Below are 14316 nucleotides of genomic sequence, written 5' to 3'. Positions count from 1 at the left end.
GCAGCTGACTGGCTACCATCTCAAAGTGCTGCAGTGCATATAATTATTCATGAGTGAAGATTTTTGGATGGAGTGGCACTGGACCCCGAGAGGGTGTCAGATGCACTGATACGTCCCACGGGGGGGCCTTTACTGCGGTGACCCAGAAGTCTGCAGTAAACAAAATACTGATGCCAGCGAGTGAAGGGCCGATTTGGACTGGGATCAGTGGCACTACTGTGTGGGGCTCCGCATCTCACTGTATTAGGCACAGAATGAAGGCTGCTGGGCTGCAGATATTTGATTGCAATCAATCTCATCGTAAAGATGTGACAACATCAGATATCTTTGAACTTGGTTCGCTACTACATGAATCAAGTTCAAAGATATCTGATAACCAAAAACATTTTTAAGTGTCTGTGTGTGTGTGTGTGTGTATGTGTGTGTGTGTGTGTGTGTGTGTGAGAGAGAGAGAGAGAGAGAGAGAGAGAGAGAGAGGAAGAATGGGTGAAGAATATAAAAACAGATTTTTAATTTTCCAGAGAGACGGTCAAAGGCATTTTTACGCAACTCTGGTCAGCATCAAATCCATGAAGTAAAAACTTTACATAATTCCTCCATATGCCAGTACAGTAGTTACTCTGACTCCCCTGACCTCAACTCTGAGCAAGCACAAACACTAAACTCTAACATCTGCTCACTAAAAACTCCACATTTCACGCTCATAAATTTAATATGCATGATGATTATAAATAAGATATAACCTGAGCCACTATCTTGTCCAAGTGCGAAGCTAGAGCGGCACTCACAGCACCTGCCTCTACTCATTAGGCTTTCTCAGTGCTAGAGGAGTGGGGAGGAGGGCTGGAGGATGGCATAGGTGTGCCGTGACGTAGGGGGTCAGGGGTCTGGATCAGCTTTGAGAGTCCTAGCAGGGAGCCAGTGGCCAGGGGAAGGCTGGCAGAGGCTGGCCCAAGCCCGCTAACAGATGGTGGGAAAGAAAACATCTGGCGCTGGGGATCGATCACCAGGGCAGGGAAGCAGGGTAGAGTTTAATGCGGCCTCCAGATTGCCTTCTGGAGTAAATGTGTGTTGTGGTGTGTCTGTGTGTGTGGTGTGTGTTTGTGTGTGAGAGAGCGAGAGAGAGTGCGTGTGTGTAGGAGGAGGAGATGGTGGGTACCTTCCTAACAGGGATCAAAGCAATTAAGGTCTCTCCACCCCCAGACTTTATTCCTCAGGTGGAGCTATAAGCTCAGCCGAGGATTCTAATTTCCGAAACAATCCCATCTCTTCATTCCAGAGGGGTTCTGCAACCATAGCATCAGTACAGAGTAGAACAACAACAAGTTCCCAGTTGTGTGCTAGGTACAGTAGATTATAGATTCACCCGTGGGTGTGTTGATTGTGCAATTTGTTCTATATAACATATTTTTAATTAATTATCAAAAGGAATAGCAAAGTTATATCCATAAAGCATACATACACCATGAAAACCCATAGAGTAAAGTAATACGATTTGAACATTAAACAGTGTGGTCTTTTTTATGCCATTCCATTGTAATTCTATGTGTGCAGCTACCGATTCTCCTACAGAAATGTGTTTATTTAATATCAGAGTTACAGTTTTTCTCAGTTGCTTTGGCACATTTCTCAGATCATAATGGTAACAAAACTCTTTGTTCAAACTCCATATCATCCATGCAACTGATTTTGTACAAATGTCTGCTGTTTTTTTTAATTTTCAATGGCTAATGTCATGTTGTTCAAAATGCACTATACTTGTTCCTTGCTGAGTAGTCTGCATGTGTCATTACATGCAAATGTGTTGAACTACTCATAACTAGTTGTCATAGTCTGTCTAGCACATAAATGTAGGTGACCTGACAGACAGGAACATCAGGATGTATAGAAAGATGCACAGCTCTGACCAAGGGGTGTATATTTGCCATTTTTCATTTGCACAATGCTGTAAAAGCCTTTTTTTCTTTATAGTCACAATGTCTGTCAACAAAAAAAAAAAACTTTGATATCCACTGTCTTGCAATCAACCCCTTCCACAGACAATAGTGTGTAACTTTGTAGTTTTGAAATAGAAAATAGTGCTGCCTTGTGCCTTGTTCATTAGAAAATACTTACAGAGTAAACTGTCACATTGACAACAAGACAAAATAATGGCATCATGATACACGCTTTTGCAGGTTATCCAATATGCGATTTAGAATAGAAAAGATTATATTGTCATTGTCACAGGTACAGCAAAATGTAAAGTGCTCTCCAGTCAGTGCCTCGTTCATAGAGTCTATATAAAAAAAGAAATATAAATAAATGTAAAAAATAATTAATAATTTGTGCCAGCGTTACCTAAAAAATAAATAGAAACATATAACATCATTATCAGCATACATACAGTCATACACACCCAATCAATTTGCACTAATTGTTTTGAGAAATGTACTAACTGTTGTGCAAATGTGCAGTATGATTCGAGAAGTGCACCAAAGTGACTGAGAAAACTTGTAATATGGCCCGGTGGATTGTGAGTTTGTGGGGGCTGTATGTGTGTAGATTAACGAGTGCTCCGCAGTGTTTCTCACTGATCTGATTGGCTGCCGCTGCCTGGCCCATAATCCCCTGCAGGGCAGAGAACAACGCCCACCTTGAAAATAAATAAAGGGGTGCTGATTACAATCCACTGCAAAATTGCAGAGCGGCAGCGCCTTTAGCCTCGGGCACCATGCAGAGATGGATCTCCTTTTCTGAGTTTTGAAAATGACTTCTCTGCTCACTCCGTCTCTCACTCTGGTAGTCACCCTCTGAACATTTTAAGTATTGTGTAAAGTATGTAGGGTTTGCACACTAACTTTCCATTCTATTCGCTTGCAGGCTGCCTTACAGTATCAGTGTCAGTTCTGATGATTATGATGATAAGTACCGTAGTGGATTTTTAATTAGTTGAAGTAGTGATTCGTTTATGATGTTTTGCGGTGATTTATTGATGATAATGTTGATTTTGCTATCAAAATGAAGTTGTGGAGTGTTGAGCATTTTTGTTTCGTTGAGTTCAGGTAATGATTATTTGTTGATGATAGTTGTTTCTTTGGGATGTTAAGCAGTTATTTGTTGATGGTGTCAACTCTCAGACTCTGTGTTGGCTACTGGGCTGGGCCCTGATCTGACATGTGCTGACTAGAGGCCTGTCCTAGGAAGTGAGCTTACTGACTTATCCAGGTAGATTCAGGAGTAACCACTTATCTCAAAAGAATATGTGACTTTTTAAATCATGGATACTCAATCTGCTGTTCTTTTTTTCTATACCTGAAGTTACCTGGATAAGCAAGTAACCTCACTTCATAGCACAGCCCTCTGATCTGGGCAAGATCCAAGCCTGGGAACTGGAGTCGGCAGAGCTACACTCCCTTATGCAGCAACTCCCTGCAGCCCTGCCGTGTGTGATTGTGATACGCCTGCATAACTACTAGTCTGATTTTAATAAAGGGAAAGCTGGGAATACCTCGGGATTTGGGTCGGGGAGAATGAGAGGGAGATAATCATAGTAGCCTCGGGCAAGTAGGGAATGGTGTTAATTGCACACTGGTCGAGGTCACTGTGCTGTCTCAGTGCAAACATGGTTGTTTTTGTTGTTGTAGTCTTTATTATCCTTAATTACCATTGCGTGGGCACAAGGGGGGCAAGGGGGGCAGGGAGTGGGCACATAGCTCATATGTGACGTTAATGAAGCCACGAGGGCTGACCAGGGAGCTCTTCACCCGTGTGTGATATGAAGTCGATACACCACCACGAACAGAGAAGGGAAAGTTTCTGCAGCCCACCCACTGCCTAGTCAGGATTATTAGAGGGGACTGAGGAGTGCTGGTGGAGAGAGGCGGAGGGCATGCAGGGTGGGTTGTTGGGAGTGATTCTGGGGTGGGGTGGGGTGGGGTGGAAGAGACTCTGAGCCAGGGGACGGCTGGGACTCTAAATGGCCCGATGCGTCCTCGCTCCCCCCATTAGTTGTGTGCCGTGGCGTTTTAGCGGCCAGCCGATGTGATGGCCCTGCGATGGCAGCCCTGCACTGCGTAGCGCTGTGGCGCTGATCGCTGAAATAGAGCAAATTGAGGCCCGGCTGAGAGACAGCCTCGCTGGCGGCTGACCTTGCTGTGGCTTTTACTGCTGAGATGAGAGGGCGTCCACTGGTCAGAGTGCTGTCTGTGTGTGTGTGTGTGTGTGTGTGTGTGTGTGTGTGTGTGTGTGTGTGTGTGTGTGTGTGTGTGTGTGTGTGTGTGTGTGTGTGTGTGTGTGTGTGTGTGTGTGTGGTGGTCATCAGGAGAATGTAGAGTGCATGTGGTCTATGTCCTTTTGTTCAGACCATGCACTGCTGGGCACATAAAAAATACAAATCGAAAGGCTGACCTGGCCTCATCTGTGTGTGTGTGTGTGTGTGTGTGTGCGCGCGCGCATTCGAGATTTATGTGTGTGTCCGTGTGTTGTGTGTCTGTACATTTGAGGTTTGTACAGTATGTGTCGGAGCGTTTGTGTGTGTAAGAGTCTGTGCATTTGAGGTTAGTGTGTGTTTTTGCATTGAAGTGACTGTCTGTGTCCCAGTGTGTGCCCAGTAGCCGGTGTGTGTCCATGTCTGTGTACGTGTGTGGGTGTGTCAGAATGTTTTCTGCCGTTCTAAATCTGGACGCGCGATCCACATGACCGGGGTGGCAGCCGATTTCTATTTCAAAGCTAGCTCGCCAAACTAGATGCTCTCTCCTGGGTGAAAGGTGCCAATTACGGTGCCACCCAGTCAGGTCATGTGGTGCGGTGTGCTGCAGTAGGGGTGAGGGATCGCAGGTTGGCACATATGAAAATGCCACCGGGGGCATATGCTCCACTCCGCTCCGCCGCCCTCGTGAGGGCCTGCAAATTAATTACGACCCCAGTGAAGCGTCCAGAGAGGGACCCCTTCAGGAGTCTCTCACACGCCGGCTCTTGATTAATTCCCCCTAATTACAGGAGCAGTGCCCTTACTGCACTGAGGCCAAGGCCGCGCACAGACATTTTAAAGGGCGGTTGCTCAAGGGAAAAATGGGCTCACCACTCACCGATTACAAAATAGTTACCATCCATCCATCTATCCATCTATCGCTATCTATCTATCTATCTATCTATCTATCTATCTATCTATCTATCTGTCTATCTATCTGTCTATCTGTCTTTCTGTCTGTCTGCTTGTCTATCTATCTATGAAGGTGAAGCTCATAATGAGCATTTCCTTTACATGTCACAGTAGAGTCTCGTTGCCAACTCCAAAGACAGGATTGTTGCAGAACGAAATCTTTTGTTAGAATGTTCAAAATCCCCCTGATGGATGTATTGTGTGTGAACGAACACAAGAGTTCTCACTGCGACATGACTGCAAGGGCCTCATTTGTAGTTTAGAGTAGTTTTGCATGTCTTTTTATTAACAGGGAAACTGCCCTCAATAAAGTGGCCTGCTTTGGGATCAATATTAAGTATTTTCTCACTCGATTAATTTAATGACTCCCTGACCAGCAGAGAATATTACTGTAATGTCCCTGCCTCTCAGTTCATATTTCATATTTCTGTTCCTTTCGGGAAGTGACAGAACAGTATGTCTACTACGGGAGAAAAGTAACTCAGTGGCCTAGAAAATGTCGGCGCGTTGGCTCTTACATGTCAAAAGATGTTAAGGGGCCAATTTGAGTGAGTGCTTCGCCATGCTGTCTTACTCACTGCGGAACCACAGTGAAGAGCATGGTAAGGCTGGCAGAACTGAAGGCCTGTCCAGGGCTTCCTCCTCACTGTTGGGCCCAGATAACTGTAGGCCAAATGGCTGGTTAGGGGAAGAGCAGGAAGCCTCCGCCTTCTACAACTCTACTCAAGTTGTCACTCTTTTCCGTTCAGGGCCCAATTAAGAGCGTTCTGGGAGAGCCCCTTTTTTCTGTGCTTAGTCTGAAAAGCAATGCTGAAGTACTTCACTCAGCTTTTGGGGTCTATTAACTCGTACTTTTTTAATGCTACCATCAGCTATGTCTTCGGAGTTTCAGGGAATAGTCATGTATGATATGTTTATAGATCCATTTTGATTTAGCTGGTCATTTTCTAAGTCATTTTAATGAATAAGGCATATTTAACACATTCAATTGCATTTCCCAATACGCAAAGTTGCCGTAAGCTAACGACATGATGATTTGATTTGACGGTAAATCAAATAGCTTCGGTGTTGTCTCTGAGGAGCCTATGCTGATTTTATTCTCGCTCACTCACATGTTTGCCACATATACAGTCATTTGTATTCTGAAGCGTCCTCACACTAATCAGTGAATGTTTTGCTCTGTTTCTTTATAACCAAGTCAAGCATCACTCCGACTCATTGGGTAGCACCCCTGATGGCCTTCTGCAGTAGAAATGGGTGGCTCCTCTCTAAAAGGGCAATTCAGCTGCTCCTCATTGCAGTCCTTGGCCTCTCCCCTGGATGTAAGCAATTATTTGTTAGAAAGCTTACTGAGACCTGGGCATACTTCACGAGAGGAAGTGGCCCCTTTTTTAGAAAAAGAAAAAGTTTGAAAAAGGAGCCAAACTCACTTTCCTCTGGAAGGTTGAAAAAGACAGCGGACCACTGTGTTGTCTGGCGTACTTTCAGTAAATTCCCCCATAAAACAGTATCAGGGAAAGATTGTTTTTGACTGTAGCAGTGTGAGCCAGGGCGAGGCTCAAAGTGAGGTAAATTGCACTCGTAGCAATAATGGAATGCAAATTTGTTTTCCCCCAACCAGAAGTGGTAATGCCTCAAAAAAAGAGAAAAGTATTGATTTAATCATTTTCTTTTGAAATCCCAGGTGCAAATGGTAGGCAGCCAAATCATTTTGTACATGAATATTTAAATCACATTATTGAGCCTCGAGGACAACCTGACGTAACCTGATTAGAAAATATGAGACAGCCCTGAGCTGCAAACCCCCAGCGCTCATAAGTATGGAAAACAGACAGGACATGCCTGAGGAAGCTCATCAAACAGCATGCAGCAAATGTAGCAAAATTTGTTGGGATTAAGAATTATCTATGTGTATGTATGTATGTAATAATGTGTGTGTGTGTGTGTGTGTGTGTGTGTGTGTGTGTGTGTGTGTGTGTGTGTGTGTGTGTGGGTGTGTGTGGGTGGGTGGGGTGTGTGTGTGTGTGTGGGGGAGGGGGTGAGAGAGAGAGCATGCAACTGAATGTGTGTGCATACACTCCCACATACAGCTTGTGTATGTGTGTCGGCATGCATGCTCACATACCTTACATTTGTACATACACACACATAGTATATGTGTTTTATACATTTATATGTGCATGCACATATTCTATACCCATCAATATATTATGCTGTCCACATGACTGTAGATGGGATGTCATGTACAGTATGTCTTCATGCAGACCCAGGGCATGTCTCATTGTGACAGAGACAGGAGGTGATTAGGTGACTCATTTTTTAATGGTGGTATCATTAGCAGGACACACACACACACACACACACACACACACACACACACACACTCACACAGTGCTGTGTGAGAGATAGATTTAGAGAGAGAGAGATGACTGCCTTTGATAATGGTTGTTGCAGAGGGTGTTATGAATGAAGTGATGCCATTGAGAGTTCAACCGGTGCACTAATACCTTCAATTAACAAGTGACTAATGGTACTGCTTCATCCTAGCAGCAAACAAACACTCGCATCTGGCCTTGGAAATCACTTTGTGTTTAACACAGGAAATTAACAATTAGCGGTGTGAATTAGACAGTAGGCTATATATAATGCAGATATGTGTGTGCATTATGATGCGCCCGAAGTAGGACTGCTGGTTGGATTATTAAAGAAAGCATTTACATGTTTTATTCAGGAGTTAATTAAGACACACACACACACACACACATATGCATTTACATCACTCACTTGTTTGAAACAGACAACCAAGCCTTAAAGTACAATATCACACAAGGCAACAAAACATAAAATGCATTTGTGTTGAGCACATAATGACTTTTTGGTAACACTTTCTATGAAGGTTGTATTTATAGTGCCCTGTGAATGCATTCATAATGTTTTATAAGGTGTCTATAAAGCTTTGTAATGCTCATTATTACCATCTATATGTATTCACAAGTCGTCATAACCAACTTCATGATGCATTATGACAGCTAATTATGAATGATTATAATTTTAATCTGAATAATGCATTATAAATATGTCAAGATCTGCCTACTCACTTGTCAGTTTTATGATGCATCATAACTACTTTGCTTTGCTAAATGCATATAGTGATGCATAAAGAGTTTTGACTTCTACTGTAGTCCTATATATATATATATATATATATATATATATATAGCTATAAGTATATGTAATAAAGTTATAATAATTTATACATCTCCGTACAGCACACAATTATAAACAGCTATGCGATATCATAAGTGTTATTTGTCAGCTCTAAGTAAAGTGACAAGAATATGACCCTATTATTAACAGATATAAGTTCACTGAGTAATTAAAGGGTGCAATGAACTAAGTACCGAGTCTAGCATCTTTACACAATATTATAAATTACTAGTATGTTAATGTCATAGGTGTTATTTGTCAGCTTTAGGTAAAGTAGAGCAAATGAGGTGTTGTTATAAATAGATATAAGGTTATTATAAACAAATATGAGGCACAATGAAATGAGAGCCTGGGCCCACTTCCCCGAAAGCATCTTAAGCCTAAGAGCGTCGTAAAGTCCCTCTTACGAACGTCTTAAGATTTGCCGACTGTTTCCCGAAACCATCGTAGCTTAAGAGCATCGTGAAAACACTCGTAGATCTACGAGTGCTCCAGAGTACTCGTTACCGGCTAAGAGCGTCTTAACAGTACTTCTCACTGAGGTCACCAACAGGACATACAGAGGAATTACAACTTAGAATACATAATCCAATTTAGGTTCCCATTCTTTATTGTGTTTACCTGTGATGAATCAGATTTTAGCGTGCAAAATAGCCTACATTTAATGGTCATAATATTGTGATGAAAAGCGGACAAAAATGCAATCAAGTTATGAAACGAGACGTTGCCAGAATAGTTTGACATTATCTTTGCTAAGTGAATATTTTATTAGGCCTATGAGGTAAAGAGCAGAGAAAGCAACATGTGGTTTAGTCTGTAGCCTACTGCATCAAAATCAAAGCCTACATTTCCACTCTTCTTACTCGACTTCTTTCTTATCTTCAAACGTGTTCTTAAGTGGCACCGCGAAAAATTATTGCATGGTGCAACAATCTAATCTTAAAATAATTACAATTATTTATGTCTCTGTGTGGTATATAACCTACTTGGGATGCTTACATGCAGATGTCAAAGTGTTTCTATTTTCGTATTGATGTGAATTAATGTGTAGATCCGAAGTTTAAATGGTAGGCCTATAGCTGTGACGTGCAGTCACCTGACATCACCGTCAAATCAGAGGATATTTCAGAACTATTAACGTGGACAGCTCCCCTTAAGAGCATCTTAAGAGCAGTGCACGCGCGTTCACGCTACGAGCATGTTCGGGAAACAGTCGGAAAAACTAAACGAACGATCGTAAGATGAATCGTAGAAAACCCTCTTAAGAGCGTGTCTCCGTCGTTATCGGGGAAGTGGGCCCTGGACAGTAAAGACAAAAGGAATGCATTTAGTTTACTTTATTTTCATTTAAACCAACACACATAATCAGACTGATTATCAATGCTCTGAGCACATTACACAAACACAGGCCAAAAAAGTGGCACGGCATGGTCCTATATTTTGTGGTGGTGGTTATTATTGGAATAAAACTCACAATGCCACTGAAATCTATCTTGGTCATTATGAAAGATTGTTCAAATCAAAATAGACCTTTGGTTTAAATGAAAATAAAGTGGACTAAATGCATTCCTTTTGTCTTTACTGTCCAGGCTCTCATTTCATTGTAGGATAATAGGGTCATATTCTTGTCACTTTACTTAGAGCTGACAAATAACACTTATGATATTGCATGGGAGATGTATACATTATTATAACTTTATTACATATACTTATAGCTATAGATATATAGGACTACAGTAGAAGTCAAAACTCTTTATGCATCACTATACGCATTTCGCAAAGCAAAGTAGTTATGATGCATCATAAAACTGACAAGTGAGTAGGCAGATCTTGACATATTTATAATGCATTATTCAGATTAAAATTATAATCATTCATAATTAGCTGTCATAATGCATCATGAAGTTGGTTATGACGACTTGTGAATACATATAGATGGTAATAATGAGCATTACAATGGTTTATAGACACCTTATAAAACATTATGAATGCATTCATAGGGCGTTATAAATACAACCTTCATAGAAAGTGTTACCGACTTTGTTCAATTTAAACCAAAAACTTTCTCCCCCATAACCCCTAACAGATGCATCTATTATTCTAATGGTACTCCAGCCTTCTGTGGAATCCATTGTATTTGGATGAGACATTTAACAGCAATTAAACGGCATTAAAAAGCCATGCTGGGGCTGGGGCTGGGGCAGCCTTGTCTTGTTGACAGCTGTTTCGTGTCCATATATACTTGGCAAGTTATGTTTCGGTCCTGTAGAGTCAAATACGAGAGTGGCTCTTAATGGGATCTCAATACACCACAATACTAAACAGCGTTCTCTACGTCCCTTCCCCATGTGTGTGTATTGGCTTAGCTGGTGATACATGTGGGTACTAGTACCGCTTAGTGGATGTTGGTACCAGTGAATATTTGAGGGTGTATGTTGGTAGCCTACCAATATCTACAGTACATTTAGAGTGCATCCCACAGAATGAACCATCACAGACTGCAGTTATTATACTGCTTTGGTTGCACTCTCTCTGACTGTCAGGGCTTATAATATTCAGGTCTGGGGGTGGTATGAAAAACATAGCTTTGCCCTTTAGTTCGGGATCCAACCTTAAGATTCGCACCGATCAGCAAATCTGTGATAACCTGCTGTTTTCGCCCTCACCGCATCTACAGCATATCACCTCAGAGTGAGAATTGATCTTGAGGGATTTCAGGCGGCATTGCCAGGCTTAGGCTCTCATTCTTGACACAATATTCTGAGGAAAATCTCACTTACATGCACAGCTCAGTAACATGCAACTCTATACATCTGTTCACATATCTCTGCTGGCTTTCCCCATGTTTTCGGTTAGGTTCTCTATAACTGCTGAAGAGAATAAACTCAGGTGTTGAGGAACGATGTAAGATGAAGCTTTATCTGCTTTAGCTTTTCAAACAGATCTTCAGTGTTGTAGGTGTCTGGATTCCAGATTGCCCTTTGTCAGTCTTGTGGAGGCAGAGATTACTCTGGCCCTCCCAGAATTCTGCACGAGACTCACCCATTGCTTCTGTATTTCTCTGTGGATTCGATCCCACCCGTGCTTTTTTTTAAAAAGATGTAACGTTCATATGCTTTTATCAAAAGAGACCCACAGAACAGATATACATTTTCATCCGGAGCCTATGTGTGCTCGGTGGGAATCGGATCCCTGATCTTACTGTTGTTGTCCCTGAAGTACTGTAGCACCCTGCTTGGCCAGTTGCCCTATACCAGTTGATTTTCAGCCCTGCTTTTGTGTGTTTGTGTTGATCTCAGTGTTGTAAGTACATTGCTTTACCAGTTGCTCTGCCTGTTGAGACCTAGGAATCAGAATCAGAATAATTTTATTGCCAAGTTATTTTCTTTTCCATGCGAAAAAGAAAAGACAAGGAATTTGACTGGTGAAATGGTGCAAGACCCATCAAAAGTATTTAAATACAAATATAATATAATATAATATAATATAATATAATATAATATAATATAATATAATATAATATAGAACTATATATATATATATATATATATATGACAAAGTGCAGATGCAAGGACAAAAACACTACACAGAAAGGGGGGCTATGTTTTGTTGAGGAGACCAATTGCAGAGGGGAAGAAACTGTTTTTGTGGCGTGAGGTCCTGGTCATGATGGACCGCAGCCTTCTGCCAAAGGGGAGTGTCTCAAAAAGACGGGGTGGGAGGGGTCTGCAGAGATCTTTCCTGCCCGCCTCAGGGTCCTGGAAATGTACAGACTTTGGCGAGAAGGCAGGCTGCAGCCAATCACTCTCTCAGCAGAGCAGATGATGTGCTGAAGTCTTCCCCTGTCCTTAGCAGTGGCAGCAGCATATGAGATGGAGATGGAGATGGAGGAGGTGAGGATGGATTCTATGATGGTAGAGTAGAAGTGCACCATCATCGACTTTGGCAGGTTGAATTTCCTCAACTACCGCAAGAAGTGCATCCTTTGGTGTGCTTTTTTGATGAGGGAGCTGATGTTATGCTGATGTTCACTGGGGACTCATGGAGTATGATGGGGGCTAGTGAGGCTGGATTCCTCCTGAAGTCCACAACTATCTCCACAGTTTTGGCACAAGAGCAAAGAGATTTTCAACCCTAATTTGACCCATACCTTCACTAAGCACTTGTGTTTGTTTAGAATTTTCAAATGCATTTCAGCATTCCCACCCCCTACTGTTCACATTTCACAATGGTTGCCTCCACATGTAGACTATGTGTTACCACATCATATATATCATCATATATCAATAACATTTACCGTATGTTGTATGATGCATATTGAATGATGGATATATTGAATGTACAGTATATGGTACATGAGACTGTTTATGCTGTACTGTATGTAGTATGTATATGTATATGTATATGTATATGTATATATGTGTATGTACTGTGAATGGCCCCTGACACTGGACGTTTGTAACTCAGAGGCACCTGTCCTTGCTGTATGTAAATGAATGGGTCTGCAGGAAGTCTAGAGAGCTGTGTCCTTGTCTTAGATTCAGCCCTGGGGCTCCAGCTGACCTTTAGTAAATGTACATGGTGACTGATGACTAACCAGCCTAATTGGGCCCGCTTTTTGCTCTCTCTCTGTCCCTTACTCTCACTTTCTCTCCATCATCCTCGCTTCCTCTCTCACCCTCACCTTCTCTCTCTCTCTCTTTCTGTCTTTCTCTCTAAATCTTTCACTCTCACCCCCCCCCTCCTCTTGTCTCAATTTTTTTCCCATTGGTAGAATTGAAGAGATCATTTAGATGATGAGCCCACAACCTCTGCCATTTGTTCATGAAATAAACAGCCCTAATGACTGCATGGAAATGTAATTAAACTCGGGCAGATAGGAGCACTTCCTTCCTTTCTTTCAGTGTGAATAGCCATATCAGAGCCAGAGGTTGCCCAGACGTGATCCCAATCTGCTCAATAGTTAGCCTGCTCCCTGGACCCCGAGGCTCACTGATTAACTGAGCTTCTCTTTTTCTGTCTGTTTCAGGGACCTGTTAGATCGAGACACATTCTCCAAGTCAGACCCAAGTAAGTAACGGTGTAAGTACCATGGTTGCACACCTATCTGACAGGGACCACATGATGCATTTCATCGATCTCTGCCTCAGCACAATGTATTGAATAATGTGAAAGATTTAGAGCAGTGTTTCTCAAAGTGTGGTCCGGGGACCACTGGTGGTCCACAAGCTATCCCAAGTGGTCCGCGAGCAGACGTGGTAAAATATAATATAGATGATTTGTTTGCAATATTGAACCAACTTGTATGTAAATCCAAACAGTTCTGCAACACTATAAGATATGCCAGTTTAAAAGCAAAGTGCAAAGACAATAAGCAAGGTGGTTCAATAAGCAAAGACAATAACCAAGGTGGTTCAATAAGCAAAGACAGCAAGGTGGCCTATTGTATATGGAATGTTTTTTGTGACAAAATTAAATAAATAAATGAAATATGAAATCAATAAATGAAATATGAAATAAATAATTAAAAGTTGAAATAAATAAATAAAAGATTAAATAAATAAATAAAATGTGAAATAAATAAATAAATAAAAGATTAAATGTAAAAACCATATATACATTGACATTGACATTTACATTCCATATGCACGGTCATGCAACGTGCCATGAAATAAATAAATACGTCAGTCAGCCATCAAGGTGGGACCTAACCACTGATTGCTGCCTGAAATAAAACTAAGTGATCCAGCTCTGAGTCAGACTGTACTGGCTTGCTACCTGTGAACCACACTGGACTAAGGACACAGTCCAGCGGGGGGGCTACAGATCAAAACGAAAAATGACAGTTCCATGCTATCCATGTGGGGGTACATGCCCACCAAGTTTTGTGTACCCCGGTCTTTCAGTGTCCCGGGAATCCTTGTTGGTGTACGTCACTAAATGTACACATAAATTGTTTTATTGTA

At 41.8% G+C, this 14316-nt stretch overlaps 1 protein-coding gene across 1 annotated transcript in view; it reads left to right on the top strand.

Moving 5' to 3' along the window:
- The window catches only part of cpne5a (copine Va), a 101604-nt gene that overhangs the window by 10776 nt on the left and 76512 nt on the right, over positions 1 to 14316 (top strand). Inside the window, exon 2 of the mRNA XM_076276851.1 lies at positions 13380 to 13420. Within this exon, the coding sequence (XP_076132966.1) occupies positions 13380 to 13420 (41 nt within the window). The remainder of the gene's footprint in view (positions 1 to 13379; positions 13421 to 14316) is intronic.

The sequence above is a fragment of the Alosa pseudoharengus genome, unplaced genomic scaffold, assembly GCF_046254945.1.
Source record: "Alosa pseudoharengus isolate Yale_2024_CS ecotype anadromous, Long Island Sound unplaced genomic scaffold, YU_APseudo_1.1 YU_APseudo_1.1_scf_9, whole genome shotgun sequence".
Lineage (NCBI taxonomy): Eukaryota > Metazoa > Chordata > Actinopteri > Clupeiformes > Clupeidae > Alosa > Alosa pseudoharengus.
The sequence above is the reverse complement of the archived record's forward strand: the minus strand, read 5'-3'. Positions and strand labels throughout refer to the sequence as shown.